The sequence below is a fragment of the Sparus aurata genome, chromosome 22 (genome assembly GCF_900880675.1).
Source record: "Sparus aurata chromosome 22, fSpaAur1.1, whole genome shotgun sequence".
NCBI lineage: Eukaryota > Metazoa > Chordata > Actinopteri > Spariformes > Sparidae > Sparus > Sparus aurata.
In genome coordinates this window covers 4,665,356-4,691,027 of record NC_044208.1, presented here as the reverse complement: position 1 = coordinate 4,691,027, position 25,672 = coordinate 4,665,356, and the positions used below count along the sequence as shown (strand labels likewise).

The window sequence follows — 25,672 nt, the reverse complement described above, 5'->3', positions numbered from 1 at the left end:
TGACTCTCTCACTCACAGGGAGGAATGCTGGTTTCTGGGGGAAAGTTCACTGAAGTCAGTAACTATAGCAAAACAATAGTGGAAGGAGACAAACACATGGTGAGTTAAAGTTTTTGCCAGGGGCAGACGCTTTTTTCGGGCAGACATGTGACGAAGTGTCAGTAGGATAGGCAGGATTACAGACAGAGGCTTTGCCACGTATATCTATGGTATTTTTCTCCTCATTAAATTTGCCGAAGACACTACCAGTTACCACGTTACTGTTGTTTGGTCATGTAACATTGCTTTTACAGTCATTGCTCTGATACTACATCCGGAGGCATCAGAGCCGCAGTGAAACTTTCCCACTTGTCCGCATCTGAAACTTTAACAGAGAGGACGATGCAGAAAATCGGCGCATGATTCCTAGACTCAAGGGGCAATGTGAATGGGGCTAGATGTTGAACTACCCAGGGTTAGGGTTAGGGTTAAATGTTTTTTTAATCCACAGAGGTTTGTTGTGTAAGGGCACATTATCCTGCTAGTGGGGCACTGCCATTGTGGAGTGCTGTTTGGGTGGGTGTCAAGTGGCATCCAGATGAATACTATGACCCAAGATTTCCCAGCAGAACATTGAAATTATGACAAGATAATCAATTATATTCCACTGTGGGTGTGCTGTGTTGCTAGTACACCAAATTTGTATTAATCAGGGACTGAAAATGGTTGTATAAACAGTGCTCCTGTTTAAAGAAACCCCCCTACAGTTTCTGAGTGCAACACCACTGACATATATCCAGCATCTGTAAATGTAGTTGAAAACTTATCTCTTGAGGTAAACATTTATGTAACGCTGTGACCCTACCCTCTGACAGAGGTTACATACTGTTGAAACATGCAATAGGGGAGCAGAGTGGCTGTGGCTGTGACAAAGACACCATTCACCCCTATTACAAAACACTGCACCATGATGATTTTGAAGATTTTATTTTATGGTTAAAAAATGGTTACATAATGTTGCTTTCAGGAAAGTTTTCTCCAAATGACAGTCCCATTTCAGAATGATATTGAGCTGTTTTTCAAAATTAAACCAGATGGAATATTTAATTTTTTCAAGGTTTATGTCTTTGGCAGGATCCAGTGGGCTTGGTGCTCAGTGCCACAGACAGGGTAGAAAGGTTTCGAGAAATGATTGATGCTTTTGCTTTTTTGTCATCAGTGTGATTATTTGTAACTCATAGGCCTATTACTCACTCCTCCAGTTGGTTGGCCTGATTCTCCAGTTCCTCAGCGTGCTCGTCAGCCCTCTGCACCAGATCTCTGTCAGCCAGAGAGAGTCTCTCAGTCTTCTCTATCAGCTTTTGGCTGGCGCCATCAATTGCTGCATGGTACTCGGTCACGTTCTGTATAGTCACATGCAAACACACAGATCCATATACATACTATTTGCAATGACATTTTACTGCTCATCATTTCATTCCCATTCACAGGATCCTTGTGCGTAAAGTGGAGGACTCAAAAGAGAGAGCTGTTTGACAACACAGCTTATTCAGTCTTAAGCAATCCACAAATTGCTTCCAAATCAGATCGGCCAGTTTAGAATCTGACATAAGGTGCATCTCGGGATTCCATTTCATGACTAAATTCTATGCATGAGGCAGAGATATTGCAGAACCATATCACGTCTATTATATCATGATACATACTTCTTAATTCAGTAAACTATAAAGAAAACCTAAGCATCATTGGGCAGCAGGGAGATTGTTCTGCTCTCACTGTTGACCCAAGATTATGAAACCACCATGTGTCTTCCTGACAGCCATTGTTTCCTCACAGTTATGTAGGCCTCACCTGCACTATAGCATCCACCTCAACCACAGTCCTCTTTGTTTCAGAGATGAAACCTCGGGCTGTATCCAGTGTTTTGTTGACAGTATCGTGGTCATCTGCCAGCCTCTGCTGCTTAGCCTGGGTCACAAGGAAACAAGATCAAATTTATCCACAATTCAACTGTACTATTTGTTGTCTTTAATAGAAAGGATACAGTAGAGATAGATATGAAATGAGAAAATGGATCTCCAGCTGGACTCAAAACACATCATCACAAGTTTAGTGTAGTTTATCATTTGGGCAACACATGTTTTGGCTTTCTTTCAGGGAGTTGATGAGGAGAAAGATACCACTGTCATATCTGTGTGTTAAGTCTGCAGACCACATTTGTTTTCCAGTTTGACATAGATGGATTCTTTTACTCCTCTTTCAAACCATCTGTCTTCTCTGGCCAAGATGTTTACATTGTTGTCCTCAATGTTTCTTGTAGTACTTGAACTAGTGACCCTCCTATGAGATGACAATACCAACAGTGGTCCCAAGATAATTTGAGTTTGAGACTCTTGCTGTAAGTTTAAGTGAGCACACTCATGTTTTCGCCATATTTCTTTTCTAGTAGCCTAAGATTTCCAGTAAGATTTAAATTTTAGTTTGTATTTGGCTGTCCATGGTGAATTGTGGGATACAATTTAAGCTTGTATTACACCATGGTGGAATTGACTAAAGGTAAACTGTAATAATGGGGCAGCCTTGTGGCCTAGTGTAAGTGATTTGTGGCATATATCCACAACATCTTTGTTTTGATAATATGACTGCACGGCTGAAGATGGCACAATGATGAGATCATTTCATTTGGCTGTAGTAACCCAGCAGTTTGTACACTGTGGCTGCAGCTAGTGTTGACCAATCTGTACTGAGGCTAGAAAGAGTCCCAGATTGGGAGAGGCTCTGTGTTTGGTTGGCACTGATTTACAGCCGAGACCCTGATAATGGAAATCCCCACTCCTGGCAGCATTTTTTCACACAATTACAAAAACATAGCCACACATATACTGACATACACAATTCATAATTCAGTTCTAGTGGACAACAGAGCCATTATGTAAACCAGGACATGATGACAAGTTCCTGGATCCAAATAAAAAAGAACAAATCAACAAATAAACCATTTCCCTACCTGGCAGGAAGCACAAGGTTTCTACACCTCTCTAGACTATTATTATTAATAAATAGAAACTTATAGAGGCTTGGAAACATGTTGGCGTTATCTCCAATATAATGGAACTGGATGGTGCTCAAATTTCCCAAAAATGCGTCTACTTATGGCCAAGGTGCTTGTGCTGGAACAGTGTGTGATGCAGCACCTTTCAATATAAGAGTGGTGATACTCTTTGAACTCACCAACACCATATAGCACTCAAACAATGAATATGAGACAAGAGATCAGTATGTTGGCGTCCATTTCCAGGTATTTACATCTAGATCTGTTAAAAAACTTTTTGTTTAAACCCACCCATTTTTCAAGTGGGCAAAAACATTGGAACATGTGACTGACAGGTGTATTTTGTTGCCCAGGTGTGTTCTATAACATTGACTATTCAAACAATAAATAGCACTGCATGTCTTCTCTAAGTCTCAGCTTTGGGTTTTGCCTTTGCACACTGCATTTATAGTTTAAACAGTATACAACATGAGGACCAGAGAGCTGTCTATGGGAGAAAAGCAAGCAATTTTGAAGCTGAGAGAAGATGGAAAATCAATCAGAGCCATCACACAAACATTGTAGTACAATCATTTGGAATGAATCGACAGACATCGAACTGGTAGACCAAGGAAACATCAGCAGTTGATTACAGAAACATTTTGAGAGCTGTAAAGAGAAACCCGAAAACAGCTGTCAGTGACATCACCAACAACCTCCAGAGGGCAGGAGTGAAGGTATCAATCCATCATTTGCAGAAGACTTTAAGAACAAAAGTACAGAGGCTACACCAGAAAATGCAAACCACTAATTAGCAATAAGAATAGTAAGGCCAGATTGGATTTGAAGTACAGAGATGTGGCTCAAAAGTTCTGGGACAAAGTTTTATGGGCTGATGAGACAAAGATTTACCTTTACTAAAGTAATGGAAAGGCATACAAGGAATGAAAATGGCCATTTCATTCTTGGACCACAACAGCTGGAAGCAAAGCTGGGGCCTGTTTAACACACTATGATCTTAAATCTGATAACTGACAGAATAACCGTTTAATTAGACAAGACAGACAGGTTGTCTGTTTTGTTTTGTTGATTGCATTGCTTTGGCACTCCACCTCAATCTTTCTCCCCCACATTAGTAAACCTTGGCAAGTTATGTGTTAAGTTCACATCAATAAATAATTTTTTCAACCACTTTCCCTGTCTAAATGTCTTGATTTGTTGTGTTGCTGTTCCCTGTTTCCCGTAGACGTAACAAAGGGACATAACACCATTATTGTGTAGATTCATGACAGGTAAGTTAATGTGTTACAATGTCAACAAAATGCAGTCCCTATCATATTACCAGCCAGCATGCTTGGGACTGACAATGAATGGGGTTCAGTCCTGGAAATATTTAGTCTTTGGTACTATAGGCAGCCTCATAACATGCTTCGCTTCTTCTTTTTCCAATTCCAAAAAGAGTCTATGGGAGTGTCACCACTCTCATTCAACTGTGCTGGTGTGATGTCAACATTAATAACATTCTCCTTGGCAAAGCAAGATGACATTAGCTAGCTTAAACCCTTTTTCCACTGTCAAAAATCCCACTTAAACACACTCAGATCAGGCTATTGTTTGCAATGGGAATGTGAAAACTCAGCATTTACACCTAGGTCAATCGACTCTGCAGTAGAAACAGGTTTCAATCACCTCGGCTTGGCTCGGCTTTGATCTAAATGGAAGACTCAGGTCTAAAGACTAAAGTCTCCAAAAAGGACTCACAGTAAATTCTGTGGCGCTAAGTAATGATGTGTGATCATAATCTGTTGGTGGCGCGTAAACAGTGTTGGGGAGTAACGAATTACATGTAACGACGTTACGTAATTTAATTACAAAATGTACGTAATTGTAATCCGTTACATTACTGGGAGAAAATATGTAATTAAATTACAGTTGCTTTTGGAAATTTCAATGATTACGACTTAAGTTACATTTGAAAAATCGCCGCCAAAGCTCGGATTTATTAAATAGTTTTTCGCCCCCCTGGATTCATGTTTGTTTTTAGTTTTTTTCATATCAACATCCTCCTTCCAAATCTGACGCTTATTATTGGCTCTCTCTGGTCACGTGCCATTCGACTCAACCGACAAACCGTACGGCGGCAGTCAGACTCAGCAGCAACAGTGTCGGCGGCGCACAAGATGTTCCTGGGCTGGAAATACAAAAAACACTTAATACAGACAGAAGCCAGGCTTCCCCGTATTACAAAGGTGGCTCTCTTTTTACCCGGCTAGATCACCATGGTAACTTATGCTTAGCTCATAACCTGGTCCCGACCAGGTTCTGTTCAGAGTTTAATCATAAAATCGGTTATAAAAGCGCCGCTATTTCACTATTCAACTCATTTACAGCTGACGTCACCTTTACTTTGAAAGTCCAGTCGAGCTGGATCAGAACGGAGCATTTGTAAGGAGGGAGAGATCGCGCTGATCCGCTGCTGTTTACTTTCTCTCTGAGCGTCTCCGCCTACAGATGTTCAGCTGAGGGGATACGCTGCTCAGCTGTTGATCCGACTCGCGTCAGAAGGTCATTTATTTACTTTTATATACAGTCAGTCACCACTGAAAGAAGTTGTGCGCTCGCAGCGGGACAGATACTTTAACTTAATGTCGTGGCGATGAATAAATTAATTGTTTCGCCTGTTATGTGTTGCCCAAACGCAAATCCTGAGTAGGTCTACTCTGTTTTCTCACATTTAAGAAGGTCTTTGTACAGAGACAACATGAGATTTGCTTGTAGCTACAGCACCTAAAAAACCCACTGTAACCTATTTTCATACGCACACCCAGCCTCGCTTTCAATAAAACACACACTGGCATTTTATAATTGCGATCAGTGAAATATATGAAAACAATATAAAACACAGTTCAAAACAACAGTTGTTGTTGCTCTAAAGCTTCATATTTAAAAGCAGCTCAATGTAGAGCTGTCAGAAATTAAAATCAGCCTCCTCTTGTCATATTTGGAGCAACACTGTTGCTTCAGGCTGTGATCAGGCTTTTTTGTATCGCTCATACTCTCTCCATTAAAACAACCTGCTCCTCTTGGCTGAAATCAGCCTGTTGTCGCTCCATTTAGTGAGGAAGTGAGCCTCTTCGCAGTACAGGCCTAAGGTCAGACTCATAATATATGGTTAAACCTTTGAACTGAAAGGCTTATCACACTATAGGTCTTAAAATGTGAAAATGGTTAGCAGTTGAGAGATTTCATTCAAAATTAAGAAAAGTAATCAAAATGTAATCAAATGTAATTAGTTACATTACTTTGAGAAAGTAATTGAAATAGTTACACTACTATTACATTTTCAACAGGGTAACTTGTAATTGTAACCAACTACATTTCCAAAGTAATCTTCCCAACACTGCGCGTAAATAAAAATCTATATTAAAAAGAATTTGAAATGCACCTATTGATGGATGTTTTATTACTGGACACAGTGATGGAGGCGGAGCCGCATTTATTCCCACGAAAGCTGCTCAGTGGTGTTTTGAAGCCCAAAAATGTATTTCCCGGCTGTGAAATACCTGGATCACAGACCAAGTTGGCTAACTTCCAGTCTCTCACCTGGTTAACTTGAAGGGGGATAAAATCATTTAATTGTAAGACTTTAATTGAAGCGAGGCATTTGCGAGGGTTGTGACACTCAAAATAATTTATCCACCGTTTTAAAGATGCTTCTTTCGAAATCAGTCTATTGTTGTTTTCTCTATTATTACAACTGTTTCCGGTGTATTCGTGACATGAAACATGACATCACTGATGTACCTTGCATGCGAAAGTGGGAATGGGGTCAATAGTCAATTTTGAGCTTTGTACCCACGTTTAAAAAACCTGTCTAGAACCACACATTTTTTTGGAAAAGCAGTGTTGGTTAGCTATTGCCTTGACCATGGACACTTCCTTCTGCACAGTGACATGGAAAGAAAGTAGTTCCTACATAGAACTGCGGCATCTGTGGTCTGTTGCATCTGTTGCATCTGTTGTTACAGAGCCCAAAGAATTCTAAAAGACAATGCCCACCCGGCCACGTCTTTTCACCCTGCTTCCACCTGGAAAAAGTTACAGAAGTATTCACTGCAATATCACCAGAATACAAAGCAGCCTCTTTCCTCAGGCTGTCTAGCTAACATACTAAATAGTGGTTTTAAGGAGTCTAAATGCTTGCCAGTGGGTTTCCTTCTTGAAATTAAGATGAATATTTTTTATGTGTTGAGCAGTGGGCTGGGAAAATAAAGTAAATGTTTCTGTGTGAAGGCTCTGGATATCATCATGAGGGAAAAAACTGTATTGCATCATTGCTCCCCCCCCAAGTGTTTGCCTCCTCTGAATGTAAGTATCCAAAACTCCCACAGATGGCTTTCTGTTTTCGTTCTCAGCAACCAGATTTCTCTCTCACTGCGGCCTTCTGCAATTGTACAATGCACGTTCATAATAGGCTCTTGCGTCTTTTCAAGCCAGGCACCAGTGTGAAGAGGCAAATCTCAACCCTGTTTGAACATTGTTAGAGTAGTTAAAGCAGACAGCACTCTGAAGATGAGCACACTCCCTCACAACAGGCAGGAAGGCTCTTTAACAGGACTGTGGGGGGGTCATGGGAAATCACCTCATTCCTCTGGAATTTGAGGATGTTGGCTCTGTTCCTGTTGTCCGTCTCCTGGATGGTGCTGGCTGCACTGTGGAGAAACTCCTGAGCGTCAGACAGCTTGGTTAAAAAGCCGGACAGGTCCTCCCTGACAGGTGGAAGGCGGCCATCTGTGGTCATCAACTTCTTCTCCAACTGACGAACACGCCTCAGTACTGGAAACACAATTCAGAAACACAAGCCATTATTTCACAATATCATAATTTGTGTCACATTTGAATGATTTGACTTTCTGCTGTAGACACCATATCTGATACTCCATTGCTGAGTCAAAGTCAAATATCGGTTTGTAATTGGACCCCTGCAGATGCTACAATGCAATCTAAATGTGTACTGCATCTTCATCTATGTGTATATATGATTGCGCATCCAAAACTAAAAGCGTGTGCACACCTGGTTTAAAATGTGGACACAAGCTTGTAACATCATTTGAAATCTTTATTTTGTATTTTAAGTCTGGATTTTAGATTGGATTTTAAGTCCCTATCTACTTAAGTCATTAAGGAGAATTCTGCAATGCTGTTTTACTATGAGCTATTCATTTGAAGCAGCACCTATCATCTTTCAACAGTGTTGTATTTTAAATAATCTAATCAAAATGAAACTAAATAATATCATAAAGCTAGTTTTGCATACCAGGCTCATTTCTACCTGCTCTGTCACCACCCATTCTTGTCTGATCAGCCAACTCCACTCCACTGAATTTGAGTTGGACTAAGTCTACTGCTCATCCAGATATTATCCTGCCCTGTTTCTGAAATATCAGTGGATCCGCCAGAGGCTTTGTAGAGGGATGTTTTGGTGATATTGCTAGTCGTGCTCTGTTTCTATTGAGTCTCATTATTAAACTATATGGACTAAACGTATACAATTCTGTGTATATTCAGGTGTAGAAATCTGTGTACACACAAAACGGGAAAAATGCTTACAAACATGCATGAGCTGTCTGACTATCCCCACAATTCACTATAAATGGCTCTCAACACTCCCCCAATGACCTGGTATGCGTATAAAGGGCAAATATTTAGCTTAGTGTTGAGGAGAATTGTTAGAAGTGAAGAAGCAGTTGAAGAACACGTGTAATTTTGCAGACCAATATAGAATAGGGTATTCTGCATTTGGAAACCTGTGCCGAACATGCCCTACGTACACTTTTAATTTGTATGCATGGTTTATACATTTGGCCCCACAAGTCACTATTCCTGGTTTCCTGCATTTGTCCATATACTAACCATAACACTCACTGTCTTTTGGCTTCACTATCTTACCATCAATGGTCCAATAATATTGATGACCAAATATCTGCAAAACTAAGCATACACAAATCAGCCTCTCCTGCAGACTACTTTATTTTTTAGTGCTAATTAAAAACCTTAGCATGCTAACACATCAAATTAAGATGGTGACCACGATAAATATTGTCTGCTAAACATCACATTTGTCAGATTTATGTTGTGAACAATAAGAAAGTTAGCAATGTTGTGTTTAGCATCTGGCTTAATGCACCACTAAGCCTAAGTACAGCTGCTGTAAATGTTCATAGTGGTCCATTAGCCTACTGCCTTTCAAGGGACAGATGTACTGTAATTTCAGCACTATCAGATCACTATTTTTCTCCCTCACTCAAACAGATGACTGGACAAATTGACCTTTTCCAGGCATGTTTCTATTCTTTTTTTTTTTTTTTTTTTTTTGCATTCAAGCTTGAAAAATATTGCCGCTGTTTTGGAATTTTTTGGTGGCTTACAAATGAGAAGTTGCATATGATTAATTCAAAAAGTCAGTCAGTCATTTGGATCCACCTGTGAGTAACCTTTGGGGCGTTGGAGAGTGATAGCGAGTGAACTGGGGTGATGTGTTTTGCTAACAAAGGGGATGTTCCCCCCTGAAATGCCCTACCGACTGTACTTCCATCATCTGGAACTGGAACAAATATGAACAATATTGTGTGCACTTTTTCAGCGATTGTTGTATTTGTACTGTTGTGTTTTGTGAATTGCTGTAAGTGTCCTCACAGTCATGGGCTTCAGTGGACTCATCGGTGGCGATGGGCTCTCGTGGGGACAGATCCAGTTTCCTCATCCAGGTCATTATTCCCTGGGCCATCTCAGTGTTCTGTCTGACCACCTCTGGATCCACATCCTGGTGATCACTGTACAGCTCCCAGTCATGGACCATCTCTGTGCACATGGGAAACAAAATACATAAGTCACTCAGAAGTGTAGAGGTGAAATGGTTTGATATGGTTGAACACTCTTGAATACATTATAGATACTGTGTGTATCTATAATGTGTTTTTTTTTAAATGACTGTATTCAGCCAGCAAAATCAACTCTCAAGCATCTCTCCAGCAGGAAAAAACCATGATTGCAGCAAACACTTCAGACGTTTATAGGACGGAGGAATCATTTTCACTCGAGTAGACCTGCTTGGTACCTTCAACGCGCAGGTTAAGATCAGTGAGGTTTGTGCTGAGCTGCTCTGCCAGGGTAAAGGTCTTTAGTGTGTCGTTATCCATCTTGTTTCCCAGAGTCTTCACCACGCTCTCCTGGAAAACCACCACAAAGTTGATTAATGCCACTTTAATGTGTGACTGAAGTCTCTTGTATTTAAATACTTTTACCGCATTTTGTTTTTTCTGAAGTAACTAAATCATATTGGGCCTAACCTTGTGATCAAGTCCCTGCAGTTTATACATTTTATTTGACTGAGACACGGTAAAGGAGAAAATCAATATGCAGTTTGAAAAAACTTTCCTCAAGCTCTGGGTGTTGAAGTTTCTATCTGATTGCTGGGATGCACACGATTTAAAAAAAAGTGCATGCATGTATTTCAAGGGGGAAAACATTGGCTAAGCCTTTTAAAGCCATCTCTTAAATGGTTAATGTGCTTTAAAATGAATGATGATGGCTTAACTGACCAATTTTCTCAGCTGTTTGATGTCCAACACTACAGCCGCTGTGGCCTCCTCCAGCTCCCCAGTCTGGGCCTTCATCACAGAGGACTTCTGTCTCCAGCCTAGAAACTGAGTCTGGGATCAAAGCAAAGTCATTTATTTATTAGACCGCATTATAATAGATTGGAAATGGTTAAAAGCTCAGTGTAGTTAAGGAACATGTAAAGGAAAAAAAAACATTTCAACACATTTCAAGAATTATCATGCACTGTCAAACTGTAGTCTCACCAGAGATGTTCACAAGTCGTGTTTTGCAAGGTCAAGCTTCAAGTCTTTGGTTACAAGTCCAAGTCTTTAGTATCCTGTGGTTGTAATGAGCTTTCTACCATCTGCTGCATGCCATCTGGTCTGCTTAGAACGCTGCATGTATGTATTTGTATGTATGTGTGTGTGTGTGTGTGCATATGTATGTTTTGTTCGCCTGTTCCTGTGTCTTTCAGCGACTCCCTATGTCTCCATGTGGTATGTTTCTATCTTTTTTGTTCCTCGTGTTTTGTCCTGATTTGTACTGGTTATCAGCGTTCATTAAAGCTCGCTTTTTAAGTGGAATCTGCCTGCTCCTGTGTCTGCATTTGGGTCCTGTTTTTGCATGCGTGACAGCTATGGGCTAAAAAACAGCTAATAATACATTCACAGGTGAGGGGAACAGCAGTCGGGTCAGAATTCTCTCTGGGTCTATCTCTACAAGTGAAAACTTTCAGATTACACATTGTCCTCAGAGCCATTGTTCAAAAAAAGACTAATGAGCATTAATTGAATGTATGTTGTTCTTCTATTTGACTTTGCATTTACATATCCATTTTGTGTGTATGTACAGAACCTGCAGTCGTTGAGCAGTGTAGTTATAGTATTTGAGCCTGTCATTGGCAGCAGCACCCGTGGAGATATTCAACACTCCCACTTTCAGCTGGTCCAGTGTTTTATTCGACAGTCGCAAGTCCCCAATCAGATGCCAAATGCACTCATCACAACCTAAGTGCAAAAAAGAGAAGTCAATTACAGCATCTGTTATAAATTCAAACTATTTGTGTCTAAAAAGGGCACTCTGCTGTAGCAGAATCTCTGCTACAGTCACTTCACTTACTGATGTTGCACAGGTTGACTGTTGCAGCCTCCAGAAGGCACTCTCCTGTATGCATATCACAATGGCCGCTCTCACAGTCACACTCTATAAAAGCAGATGCAATGCACACAGTGTGAGACAGAAAGCTCTGCATATCATCTGAAATACTTGATTAGCTGGAAACAGGTCAGCCTCTCTATTGTGGGACTTATGGCTTTAGCAGCTGTGCGTTTATACATTTAAGCTGCATGGCGATGACATTCAGTTCTCCGCCCAAGTCTTCGAGTCTCAGGCCACAGGGCCACAGCTCCCAGCAGATGCTTCTCTGACATCATGCGCACTACTGTGGTCGTGGGCGTGGGAACATGAATACTCAGGACAGCCTTTTTCTCTGGGAAAGTGTAATCTGCATTGAATGTTTCCACAAATGGTCTGAGGGTGAGAACAGGAACATCTAACATGGCATGTGACGGACAGAGGACTTACTCTGGCAACCGGAGGGGCTGTAGTTCCAGTAGCCTGGGAGGCAGCGCTCACAGTAACGACCTCCAGCCCCCGGACGGCATGGACAGCTGTGGGTAAGAGGATGGCAGGTGGAGCGGATAGAGGCTGGACCGCATTCACACCTCTGACAGCCCTGACAGCTGGAGAAACCAGAGTAGCCCTCCTAGATTACATGAATGAAGAACACTGTTAGAACCTTTTATCATGTTCATTATGAAACACATTGTTGTGCGTAATTCCTACTGTTACTATACTACTATTATGGTAGCTTTGGCCATAATTGAATGTTTCACATTGTTTATGTTACATAAACATCATTCACATTAAAGTAATTACCAGTTACTTGGTCATTGCACATCACTACCTTGGTAAAAAGTCCAAATAAGCGTCTACTTTCTGAAGGAAACATAAGATTTTCAGAGGATCCAAAGGATTCAAAGGATCCTCACTCAAACATTCCATAATGGTCTTGGGCATGGCCCTGGAGAGGATAGCTCTGTAGCAGGTGATTAAAACCACCCAGAACATTATTAGTACTATTAGTACTAAATAGTGATATCAGGGAAGTGAGATGTCTGCACAACAGTCACTTAAGACAATACATGACAATAGTCCCATCTGAGAAAAGATGCAGTATCCACTGCCATACCACCAGACTACAGGGGCAGCTTCTTTCCCCCAGCTGTGAGACTCCAAAACACATCCTCAACACATCCACCATGAATAGTTTGTTTTTCTGATTATATTTTTTATATATATGATTATTTATCAAATAAACAAACAGAAATGTCATTATAAAATCTTATATTGCTGCTTCATGTGAATTTCCTGATATTACTAGAAGAAACTGGACTGAGCAGTGTCCATACAGTTCCTCTCACCTCACATTGGTCGCACAGTTGCCCGGTGACGCCTGGCTTGCAGTGACACACTCCTGTTCTGTCGTCGCATGAAGAGGTGCCACATTTATTGCACTTGCACTCTGCGACAGACACAGGACACATTCTCTGATGAGAACATTAGCACTCAAATGATGTCACAAGCATGGTAGAAAAGGTTGTTTTTGGACTAGCACAGCCTTGAAAGGCATTCGGTTATCACTGATCCTAAACTGTGACCTTGTCTAGTTTATCTACTGAACAGCTTTCAGGGTAACATACACACACAAGATTAATAACATAAATGAACTCTGCATTTCTTGCTGCATATATTTACAGACAACACCCATCCCAGTCCAGATGTGTTCTCCCTGCTGACGTCTGGTAAAGATATATGATACTTCTGTATCTTTTACTACCAGACTGCAGAGCAGCTTCTTTCCTCAGTCTCTGAAACTCCTGAATCCATCTCATAAATTCCACCATGAAATGGTGTATTTTTCTGACTTGATTGTTGTCTTAAGGATAGACAGGTGGAATTGTTCAGGTTTCACAGAAGATTAAGTAATAATATCTTCACTCAAGTATAACCTTTCAACATGGATGTTATTATTATTCTTATTCTTATTATTATTAAGTTTGCAAGAGTTACTCCCACCTCTGCAGTTCTTAGCACTGATGGCGTCACCGTAGAAACCTTGGGCACACCTCTCACAGTTGGCACCAGCAGTGTTTCCCCAGCAGTGCTGGCAATGGCCCGTCACATTGTGGCATTCATTAAAGATCAGGTTAGGGTCAGAGTTGCTGTTGCAGTCGCATCTCTTACAGAAATTACCAATAGCCATTGGGTTGCCATAATAACCTGGAGCACACCTGGATGGGACAATATTACACATTTTGAACTATTTAATGTATACCTGTTTACTATAAACAATGAAAACATTTAACATGTTCAACACTACACATACTTGGTGTACTTGGCTAAATCACAATTTGTCTTTAGGTCACATATTTCAAATCATTGAGCATATATAAACCTAAAATGTGTTTTCTTTACAGGAATATATCCTGACAAACCATGCTCAAAAGAAAGAAGATTTTGCAGGCAATAATATTGCCATTTTTGGACTATAGAGACACACATTCTCATGCACCAGTCCCAGACTTGAAGTCACTGGATACTAGCTATCATACACACCACCGTTCTCTGTATAGAACTGTTGGTTGGCCCTCTTTGGGTCAGTGGACGAACAACAGAGTCAACTCTTTATCTATAAAGTACTAATTGGTAAACTTCCCATGGAGATGAATTTTTTCTTCAACCAACAACCTGAGACATGCAACTAGATCTCAAGATTGGAACATCCTAAAAACACTAAGGTATAGGAGAGAATATGGATAGGCTGCCTTCAGTGATGCTGCAACCATAAGATGGAATAACTGTGCTACAGAGTACAGAGTAGCACACAGCAAACCCCTACTGCCAAAGAAAGAGTGGGTGAGAGCAGCAGGGACAGAGTGTTGTTCAGCAGCTAACTCAGTAGCACAAAGCAGACAGCCACAACAGTAAAGATAACTGTACCTGTGTTTATAGGATGTTGCATTTAACAGAGTTGATGTTTTTTGCATGTATTTGTTGGACCATAAAAAGCTAAGGGGGCTTATTGAGCATAGCTTCCTACAGCAAGCCTGATCAATCTGCAAGCTGTAAAGTAAGTGACTGCATGTGACTCCTCTCTGGGATCCCTCTCATTCTTTACTGATGCACCTTTTCCACCAGTAAGACTCGTCGCTGATGAGGCCTAAATAATCCTGTGAGTGAATGGTGTTTCTCAGTGCTCTCATCAACCTTTTTGCTATTTAAACTAATGCATTTGTAACTGAGCCTAACTCCTACTTTTTGGTATAAAATGAATCTGAATGCCTTCTGTTGTTGGTACTGTGAGTAGTAATATAAAACCCTGGGTAGTGTCGTTGCTACAATTCACCTGTTATTGTTTTAGTTCTATAAAACCTTTGGAAAAAGAAAAGCTGCTGTTGAAGTTTAATCACTAATGGAAGATACAGTAGTTGCTGCAAAGACTGATGTTGCAGGCAATCTATGGTGGCTTGCACTGTAATCTACTGTAAGATACTTTGAACTGCTTGTTGTATCATCATGAAATTCTGCCCAACCACAGTGAGTGATCTTCACTTTTGATAGACTGTGTCAAGAGAGGATCATAGCTTACATTGACCTATTTACCTTCTTGATTGATTGTTCAAAGCCGTCTTAGCACTAACCTCTCACAGAGATGTCCAGCGTAGCCCTCTTGACACTTGCACCGCAGAATGGCACCTCCTCTGTCACAGTGCACTGCAAAACTGTCCAGACGCACAGGGGAAAGTATTTCAGACATTACCCACTGCTTGCCAACACAGTCTTGTGGCTGCAGAAACAAGAATGTACTGGCTTACTTATTGGTGGGAACAGAGAGGGGGCAGGCACAGGGTCGGCAGGTGTGGCGTCCGTCCAGGCTGGAAGCCAGCATATAGCCATCTTCACACATTTCACAGAAATCCCCTGCACTGTGGTCCCTGCAGTTCTGGAAGGAGGTATATTACAAATGAGCGGCTTACTTGATACAATTGAAAAATCTGCCATTGCAAATGACATTTTCTTGCTTGATGTAATACTTCAGTAAATGGCAATTAATGTCGGAAAAACTTACTTTACAAACACCAGTGATGTCATCGCAGTAATCTGCATGGCCTTTGCAGTTACAGGGTAAGCATAAGTTTCGCTCACTCAGGAAAAATCCCTTCATACACACCTGTAGCGGATGAAGAAGTAAACACTGATCAGCCACAACATTATAACCCCTGACAGGTGATGTGACTTCCCTGATGGCAGTGCCCACTGACTAATGATCACCATTAGGTACGACCGGCAGCCGGCAAAAATACTGCAATGAAAGCTAGATCGTTTGGCTTGGGTTTACTCTTATCTGCAGGTTATCAATATCCTAGAGGTTTGTCTCATCTTGTTGCAGATACAGGTTACATGTGCCTCTTTCCAAAGCAATTTTGCATTAACCGTTTTCAGTTTCGCTAAAAAAACACAAGAGGCTCTATCTTACGCTTGGCGCAAAGTGTCAGTGCTTGTTTCAGACCGACACGGTTTTCATTTTCACACCAAGTGCCTACTTTGTGTAAATAGCAAATGTACTTGTACCCACCAGTGTGCCCCTATATGTGTTGGTCATTAAATGAGGTGTGGTCCGGCGCACTGCTGGTGGATTGCTATCTTGAGGCTGCAGAAAGAAACTGCACCATAGACAAAAAGCTGGTCTGAAGTCAAAAGAGTCGGTCTGTGTCCTGGTTCACACCACTCATAAACTCAGGTTTTATGATTTGAGAGGCTGCTTTCAGCTATCTTAAATATGTCACTATAACAAATATTGTGGCACATTTAATCAACACAATTAAAAGCTGTAGTTATAAACTCACCAAAGGAAACAAGTCAGGAGTTTCAAATAATCAATAAAGTTTATCAGCTATTCCTTGTGTGCAAATGCACATATAAATGTAGAGGTACCCATAGCCTATTGTTTCTGCTGCTGAGGATCGATACAGGTCATGTCAGGTAATATTTATTTCATTAAGAACGTATTTCACCCTCTCATGCCACCATTATTGATAAGGATGACTTTTTATGAGCCGTCCTGTCTGATCCATGGACTGAGATCCGCGCACACACAGGGACGTGCAGCAGCACTCCTCCCCCTCCTCAGTTTATCTTTTTCATATGAAGTCAAACAGAGATGTTGATGGGAATGATGGCTCTTTAAGGGAATGGGAGACAACACTCACATTGGTTGGATGTATGTTCCGCCCAAAACACACCCATGACTAATTCAGAGTCTAAATACTACCTCTTTGTGCCTTGCATTACACTTTGCGTCCAGATTATCCTGGCAAAATGGTCTTGGACATACCCTAAATGCACTAGCTGCTGTGCTTAAGCCCATGCACTATAGACTGTCTAAATAGGGCCCAAGCAGGTATTCACAGCACAGAACTAAATCAGCTTGTTTTAGAAACTGGACAAAAATCTAGTTAATTGCATGTTTATTCATTTAGTTCAACTTGACAGACAGTGTCTCAGCAGGCTTACAGACCTACAACATCTTTTCCAGAGGAAATTATGGTCATTATCAAGGTGAATGTATTATCAAGGCTATACACAGTATGTGATTTAGGAAATGCAAGGCGGGATGCCATCCCACTTGTTAACAAAATGACCAAAACTCATCCACCTTGTTGACCTACCATCTGTTAAATCAAAAAATACTACCAGAAATAGTATTTTATATTTTCAGTCTAAACTTAACAGGCAGTTAAAAATCAGTGTAACTCATATATAAAACCATTGCGATTATTTAAAGTGGCAATGTGAGGCTCCACTCGACAGCTCGGATGTCACTCGTTTGAAATTTGAGTTAAGATTGCTGAAACTCTTGTATGAAAAATATAATATAAGCTGTATTCTGTAAACTGCACCAACTGAGTTGTGAGGAAATTCATCATGCATCAGTTCCCTCCTATTAACAGAAACCTGCATCCTGTCTGGATGACAACACTCCCCCCCCCCACGCACACAGACACACACACAAACAGCCCTTTGAACATCTTGAACATCTGAAGCAGCACCATTCAATGAGGCGTACAATGGCGCTTTGATTGTAGCAGTCAAACTCAAATAGTTTGACCTCCTTGTTCCACCCAGTTAACTGAACAACATTGATGCTGTTCATCCAGAAATGGCAGAAAATGGAACATTCCATAGACTCCCAGCACTGTATGCTTATTTACAGTATGACTCACATGTTCCTTTGATTTATTCACAGATGGGCTGTGAGACAAAGATATGCTGCCATAGCTTACTAATGTGAAACATCCTGTGAACAGCAGCATTCTTCCTGCAAGCCCTTTTCTTGTGGCTTCCCTGACCAACAGAGCACACACACACACACACACACACAATACTAGATCCATCCATCACGACCATATAAACAGCCAATGTATCAACCCTTCAAGTAAACAATTCCTGAAAATAATGCTAATCGAGCGGGTTTGCTCCTCACAGATAAATGAAAAGAATTTTGGCTCCAAATGGTCCAAGCCATTAGGATTATAAAACCACAAATGTATGGGAAACCACTAAGATTCTGTGCTAGTAACCATTTGTAAAGCCCTGGCTCAGACCCATTAGCTGTTGTGATGGGTCAAACAGCTGCAGTGTGTATACACAGGGGAGTCCAGGGAGCGGGCAGAGGGTTAGAGGGAATTGTAGCATATGGTGTTGAGGAAGGACATAAACTCTTTATGCTCCTCTAAGTTAAAGGAATGTATCTCAAGTTTACAACCCCACAGCTTGTGGAATAACATTTTTTCACCCCATGTTTGGATGACACTTAAACATTTAGGGAAACAGACTCAGGACATGGTTTGAAGTTAGTAAATAATCTGTATGGAGTTAAAACATTTTTGAAAAAAAACACTCCTAATTCATTTCAACGAGAGGTATCGAATTTATTTAACCAGGGCTTAAAATTAAATGTAAAAAGACCTACTTATGGTTTTAGGGATGCTAGAACAAATTTTTTGATAAATTGCAGTTCCTCCATCCACCAAAAAGTTTTCAGCTATAGTCCATTGCTGAAAAAAGCTGATAAGTGAGACTAAAAAGAAGAGCTTAAAGGATAATAAATATTGAATAGCACTGGTTTATTATCTGCAAACACAACAGCAAATCTATGCTAATGCTGCTACTTACCATGTGGGTGTGTAAATAGGCAACTATTTGATAACAAATGAGCCATACAAACTTTATAATATGTTGATATCAGGTAGAATATAACCCGAAAGTGAGTCAAGTTGTTTATTTATACATAACAATGTCCAGAACATGTCATGCATGCTTATGCATGATGCAAATACCAGTAAACAACTTTAGAGTTGTTGTTAATCATAGTCTACTTTTATTATGAACAGAGCCAGGCTACTTGTTTCCTCCTTAGTTGCTAAGCTAGGCTCACTCTAACTCAACACTTCCACAAATTCAGGGGTGATATCAATCTTCTCATCTTATTTTCAGAAACACAGCAAATACATGTATTTTGACAAATCTTTAAACTTATCAGCTTATCATCACTTATAATACTGAAGTGAATGCTAATTGCACAGTGCAATGGCTGTGGAAAAATAACACCATCTGCATTTGGTTGATTCCCTATATAAAATTGCTTTTACTATGCTTCTCAGTCTGCCAATGGGCTTGAAAAATGAAGGTCAAATTACAGCACAAAGGAAGCAAAACAGGAAGAGGCATTGTTTTTCCTGGTCGCAATCCCCAGGTTACAGTGAAACAACTGGAATAACTGTGGAAACTCTACATTGCAAAAGAAAAAGAACCCCTGTGCATTTCTTCTTTAATTATTAATGAAGACATTTTTCTTCCTCTAGACATGATGGTGACTCTGTGTTTTCTTCTTCTTTCTTGTAATGCTGCTGCGGCTGGTTAGTTTTTTTCAGTGTATTTCCTGTGAGGTGACTGCTGGCTAAAAGGATAAACCATGAGGTTCGCTTACAACGATACAGAGGCAAACAAATGGAACTGGTATTGAGCTCAAAAACAGGGTCGGGCTCTCTAAATGAGTGCTGTCTAAAGTCAACACAATCTCTAATCATGCAGTGCCAAAACTGTAGCCATGCCCTCTCCATGCCGGGTGGGAATGCTCTATGGCAGAGAGTTAAATCCCTGGTATGTAGTTTATTAAAGATAACTTTTAAATGTGATTGTTCCTACACTTGTGTACTTGCATATGTTTATATCCACAGTACATCTGCTAGCTGACTGTTCCCAGAATTTAAGTGGATTAAATGTTAAAGCTTGAAGGTTGAATCTCATTTCCGCTTTGCCTCCCAACTGGAGCTGGCTGCTGTGTATACTGCCCTTGAAGAGAGCTTTAGATACTGGATTTACTCATGGTAACTCCTCCAAACATCCTCAGGACACTACAGACCCTGGGTCATGAGAATCTCATCATAAGTCAATTACTGTAAAACAGACTGTCTGGATGCAGCGGCGAGGCCTCTTCCCTAGGGACCCCCCTATTCAAAGAACTCAGACTGAGAAATGTACAACAAAGATAAGTGAGGTAGTGATGTTTAAAATGCACTAATTTAGCATTAGCATTGTTTGTGGGATTGATAACCTCCACATTCTCTATGACATGTTTGACCTTAATCCCATTTTCCCAGGGTGTTTCTTCATGCGAATCAACTCAAAGCAATGCATAGTTACTTAGATCTCTGTTGCCAAAAGTCATAGCTTTCCAGTACAGTCCTATTCGGCCACTGGACAAAAATCAACTCCAAAATCATCCAAAGCAGCAGCCAAATAATGACAGCTAAAGTGTAATGGAACATTTCTGTAAAAGGGTAAAGTTGTAGTTTAACTATGGCCTGACATCGTGTTCTACTTATTTCTTGCTACAGGCAGCAAGCACAAGTACTGATGACTAACACAGACTGAAAAAATGTACAACTTAAAAATAATGTCATGACTTTCCATGGCTTTCCTACTTGGCCACTGGACAAAAATCTACTCCAAAATCATCCAAACCATGGGCCAAATAATGTATTGAAACATTTCTGTAAAAGGGTAAAGTTGTCGTTCAAATATGGCATGACTAACATGACATCAAAACTGTACAAAAAGGTTGTCAACCGATATATTTTATTATGAAGCAAGAAATCAGGACACATTTTTGGGTAGATTCACAAGTGTAACAAGATCGCAACATCTGGAGAACAAAATGGTGCTCTACAGTGACACTGACTGATACTGCTAGACAATAACATCAATATTGGTCAACTGCAAAACCCGACATCACATTCAATAAGATTTTTTTCACGTCCAATGCCAGCAGTTAAAAAAATTTAAAAGGTTAGGGACTCATACACCTATGGGGTGAAGTCTATGTAAAGGTCAAATGTCAAGTGCAGTTTTTTGACACAATATGAACTCAAGTCTCATAGATGAATGAGACCCTAGACGCCTATGCAGCACTGTGGCCCTTACTTTGCCTTTGCTGCTTTGAGGACACTCTTCATTTTCAGTCATCCACAATCTATAATACATAATACTAATATTCTAATAATACTAGGGTGGATAATAGACGACTCAGAAATGGGGCTCTCAAGAGTTACATCCTTCACTATGTGAGTATTGGTTGATTTTGCTACACCAGTGGATACTGATGGTAGAAATACGTTGTATCGCAACTATGGTGAAAAAAAAGACAGAGAAAACAATTGACTTCTTGAGAAAACAGATATTGTATTGCGTAATACAATTGAATTCATTTTGAGTTCCTTCAAAATGACAATTTCATTGACCACAACAAACTTGCCTTGAGAAGCTGTACTCTGTAAGAAATGCAACCAAAAAAAGCACTTGGGCAATCTGTGTGTTTTTTTTTTTTTTTAAATGTACAGTTTAGCTTCAGTACGTCTAATCTGATGAGGTATAATTACAATTTTAGCTGAAAACTCGGTGCACAGTTGAACATTTTGCCTCTGGGTCTGAATTTTTTGGAGGTAGAGTAAGCCATGGGAACATTTGCCAGTGGTCTTAGATGGCTTCTAATGCCCTACTGTTTATTGTGCTCTCTCCTTCTCTCCTCCTTTCTCTTGACTGTTGTTCAACATTTGGCAGCTGGTTTCCATTATGGAACTGTCAGGGAGGGGCAGGAGGGGCATGACAGTGGTGTAGACTGTAACTCAGAGGCCATGTGAGCTTTTGCCTTGGGGTACCTCTCATGACACAAACACAGATATGTGAATGTAAAGCAGGACCATTGTGAAGTCCAGACAGTCACATAGAAGTCATAAGAGGGCTCTCCAGACAGCCAGAACTAATCCCTCCCAAAACATTCACAAACCTGCCTAATCCTTCACCTTAACATATGCATACATGATAATCAGCCTCAGAAAAAGTCATAAAGTAAACATAGCTTTGCTAGTGCTTGCGGTTTACCAGCCATAAAGAGATTAAAGCAATCATACTTACTTTCAGCACTGACTGTTGCTGTTCCCCAAGCCTGGCGGCAGAAGCTGGATAGACAATCCCTGAGAGGATGCAGAAAAGGCAGAGGCAGGACCAAGATTTAACAGCCATGTTTGTGTGTTTGCCAAGTGGAGCACTGATCTGTGCCTCCGTCAGTGCCTCCGTCAATGTCTCCAGGCTGTAGGAAACTATCTGGGCAACTCCTCTTGCTCCGTTACTCCCGTTGGCTTCCCTGTTCCACTACTTTGACCTCCAGATGCGGCACTGCACCTCGTCCCGGCCCAGGCTGAGTCCTGTAAAACAAACAGACTTCCTCCCTTTCTCTCCCTCCCTCCCTGCTCTGATTCCACTCCCCTAGCGGACTTGCCTCTCCCCTGAGCCTCTGCCTAAATCACATACAGATGGGAAGGCTGGAAACTGAATGAAAAGAGGGAGAGTGGGAGAGAGAAAGAGAGAAAGAACCACAGGCAGAGAGGCAAATGAGCAACAGAGGGCTTCTGTCTCTTGAGCAGAAGGCAGGCTTGAAGCAGACAGTGCAACCATCCAAACTGCACATCTTGAGTGTTAGCTCCCCATCTCAATTTGCACGACCAGGACCCCCTTTCACTCTGAGCTCAACAGGCAGCACTCCTCACGCTACTGTCCCCTCTCCCCTCTCCCTCTCCCCTCCCCTATCTGCTTGGCCGGGGTGGGTTGAGGGTCCAAGCTTCAACACTCACTCTGCACCTCACAGGCAGAAAAGAAACAGCTGCAACTCACAGTCCCATACATGAGCTCCATGTTTGTTTTTTCCAAGGTCAGACCAACAAGAGCTGCAAAATTTAAGGATATAATGTGAGGCTCTTAGTGGTAAGAGCCAGAGTGTGACACTTCCAGCACAAAGAACGTATTATCACAGACTAAAAACATTTGTTCCCTTAGATCTGAATTGCTGAATACTATGAAGGCCACTTACAATTACTTTTGCACATGCTGAAACTGATGCCTCTAAGCAGGCATGTTATGCAGGTTCAAAGACAGAAGGGACTTCTCCACAAAGACCATGTTGTATGCAGTTCCAAATACGTCCAAGTTATGTGGTGCTGGCCCATAGGACCATGTGGTAGTTATATGTCTCAAGTGACTAATAAACAGGTTGTCACATTCCAGTTATGTATAGCAAAGATGTCATCCACACAAGGCCTCGGGCAATGCTATATTTACTACTCCAAACAGAAACAGGGTTGCTGTCCAAAGGACTTCTTGTCACTTTTTGACAAAGTAAGTATGAAGTAGAGTATAATGTTACTACAGTTAATTTTTCCAATTTTAGGAATAAGGAATAAGACCATTTTTGAGCGCATCTGTCGAAACAGCACTGAAGTGTTGCATTGAATATGTACATGCTGGTGTTGTGGTGTGTTCCCACAAAAAGTGAGGCAAATATTTCACGCAAGATGCATACAAATTCAACGCAAAGACACAAATTGATGTGTACGATGCAACAAAGGAGAGGGTCAGGTGCAGGGCCAGACCTTCTAGAAGAATAAACATCCAGCGTCACATTGTATTCTGCTCAGATCTGGAGCATTTACAGACAGGAGGAGAGCTCAGAGCATACATTTGAACTAGTTTATGAACTTGACTTGCTGGTCAAGCATACAGCTGATGCATAGAGCCCTCCTCCCTCTTGCCAAAGACAGACCAGTTTGCAATGGTTGGTCATCCCATGTACAGACGCCTTGTCCTCACTGCAGCAGCAACTGGTTAGAGTCCCTGTCTGGGGTCCCTATGCTGCATGTCACCCCCCTCCTTCATTCTGTTACCTGTCGTCTCTGAAGCTGTCCTATCAATAAAAGCCATATAAAGGCCAATATAATAATGATGATAATAAAACAAAGAATATTGCAATAGTGGACACTAAAGGAATCTGCCTTGGTGTTTGGTTCCTAAAAAAATAAAGCTACATTACATTAACATTATGGCTGAGGCTACTTAGCTCAGCTTTGGCAAACCATGGCTTCTTGGCAGTGGATATCTCTGCAGTGCAGTCCATAAGCGCCTCAGACGTAATGCCAGAACTGTGACTTATTCACATTATGTTGATAGGGTTAGTTCATTTTTTTAATCTTCTAATCTAATTTATGTCCATTCTGACGTATACGCCGAGAAAGTCTAATTTTTTAAGTTTAAGCCATGTTATCCATATTGGAAATAATATGATTTCGTTAGACAAAGTTATGTGGAGAAAACAAAGGTGAACAGTAAAACTATCCATTGTAAACATCCATTATAGCTTACAGACCATGGGAACCTGGGAACTTAATTTTGAGATACTTAAAAGGAAAAGTGAGGAATTAATGACATATTCAAACTTATTTTGAAAGTTATTTTGTATTACTCCCCACTCTTGCATCCTGTAGCCTAGGTTCACCTCCAGATCAGGGCAGAAGGAGAGTGCCATGGCTGCCTCTACAGAAAGCTGGGAGGTCAGAGGGTTCAGTGGGTCAGCCCTCTCCACTGAGCCTGCAGTATCTCCTTACACTCTCCACACATACCAGTGAAAACTATAACCTAGATAACAACAAACACCTTCCCATATTAATAGCACACACTTACTGGTAGTTCGACATCCATCTGAACTGAGCAAAAGCACAACTATCAAAGGATACCTGTCCGACATTGGAATGGAAGTATTTAGGCTTGAAAATGAATGATTTGCATTCACATTCAAGCTTTAGACATTTAGCTGCATACCCATCAGGATAGACAGAGATAGGGTGAAAGTACACTATGCTTTAATTTCTTTAGCATCAGGACCTTTAAGAAACTAGTAGTAAGAGGAGAAATTGTAAAACTGCGCTGCAAAATTACAAATTAATACTGATTATATGTATAGTTTTAGCCCTCATTTCTATCATTTATAAAAACAGTAAAGCCTGATCTAAAACACTTAATTTGGTGGTAAAACTAACAGCGAATAACTGTTAAATGTTGGAAGAAACTGCTCATAGCAGTGAAGCAGCATTCACATATATTATTCATACAAGGCAAACTGTGTATCAAATTAAGTATCATGTATGCCAATTTGGTGTTGAGGGTGATGCAGTTAGTAATATTAAACCTGGTGTTGATCAGATTAGAGAAACCAGCAAAAGCAAGCTACATCTTTTAATTATTCAACTGAAAATAAATATCCCACATCCTCCCTTCAAGCCTTGCTTCAGAGCCACTCCTCCAAAACACATTTCTTGAAGAATTACAAACTTGGCGTGATGAATCAGATCTCTTTAGTACATGCAGCATGAGGAGAAAACCCACAGTGTCCAAATGTTTCTGACTTAAATACCACAGAACAGTGGTGACATACTTTATGACAGTTGTTAATCGCTCCTTCCCCAAACAATGACCCCAAGATGTTTGTTTTGATCATACCTTTTCCAGGGCAGTGACCCTGATGTTTCATTGGACAGTAAATGTCAGCCA

At 40.8% G+C, this 25,672-nt stretch overlaps 1 protein-coding gene across 2 annotated transcripts in view; it reads right to left on the bottom strand.

Moving 5' to 3' along the window:
- Positions 1 to 22,816, bottom strand: part of lama4 (laminin, alpha 4) — a 39,604-nt gene extending 16,788 nt beyond the window's left edge. Inside the window, exons 1-15 of one of the 2 annotated variants that reach the window (XM_030405786.1) lie at positions 22,211 to 22,816; positions 15,804 to 15,905; positions 15,550 to 15,677; positions 15,376 to 15,456; positions 13,751 to 13,965; positions 13,096 to 13,196; positions 12,197 to 12,377; positions 11,732 to 11,815; positions 11,468 to 11,619; positions 10,612 to 10,722; positions 10,128 to 10,239; positions 9,707 to 9,871; positions 7,653 to 7,846; positions 1,831 to 1,947; positions 1,234 to 1,382 (exon numbers count right to left, since the gene is read on the bottom strand). In XM_030405786.1, the coding sequence (XP_030261646.1) occupies positions 1,234 to 1,382; positions 1,831 to 1,947; positions 7,653 to 7,846; positions 9,707 to 9,871; positions 10,128 to 10,239; positions 10,612 to 10,722; positions 11,468 to 11,619; positions 11,732 to 11,815; positions 12,197 to 12,377; positions 13,096 to 13,196; positions 13,751 to 13,965; positions 15,376 to 15,456; positions 15,550 to 15,677; positions 15,804 to 15,905; positions 22,211 to 22,318 (2,000 nt within the window). In that variant the 5' untranslated portion in view covers positions 22,319 to 22,816. The remainder of the gene's footprint in view (positions 1 to 1,233; positions 1,383 to 1,830; positions 1,948 to 7,652; positions 7,847 to 9,706; positions 9,872 to 10,127; positions 10,240 to 10,611; positions 10,723 to 11,467; positions 11,620 to 11,731; positions 11,816 to 12,196; positions 12,378 to 13,095; positions 13,197 to 13,750; positions 13,966 to 15,375; positions 15,457 to 15,549; positions 15,678 to 15,803; positions 15,906 to 22,210) is intronic. The other variant, XM_030405785.1, reaches the window with a different exon arrangement.
- Positions 22,817 to 25,672: the final 2,856 nt, after the last annotated feature.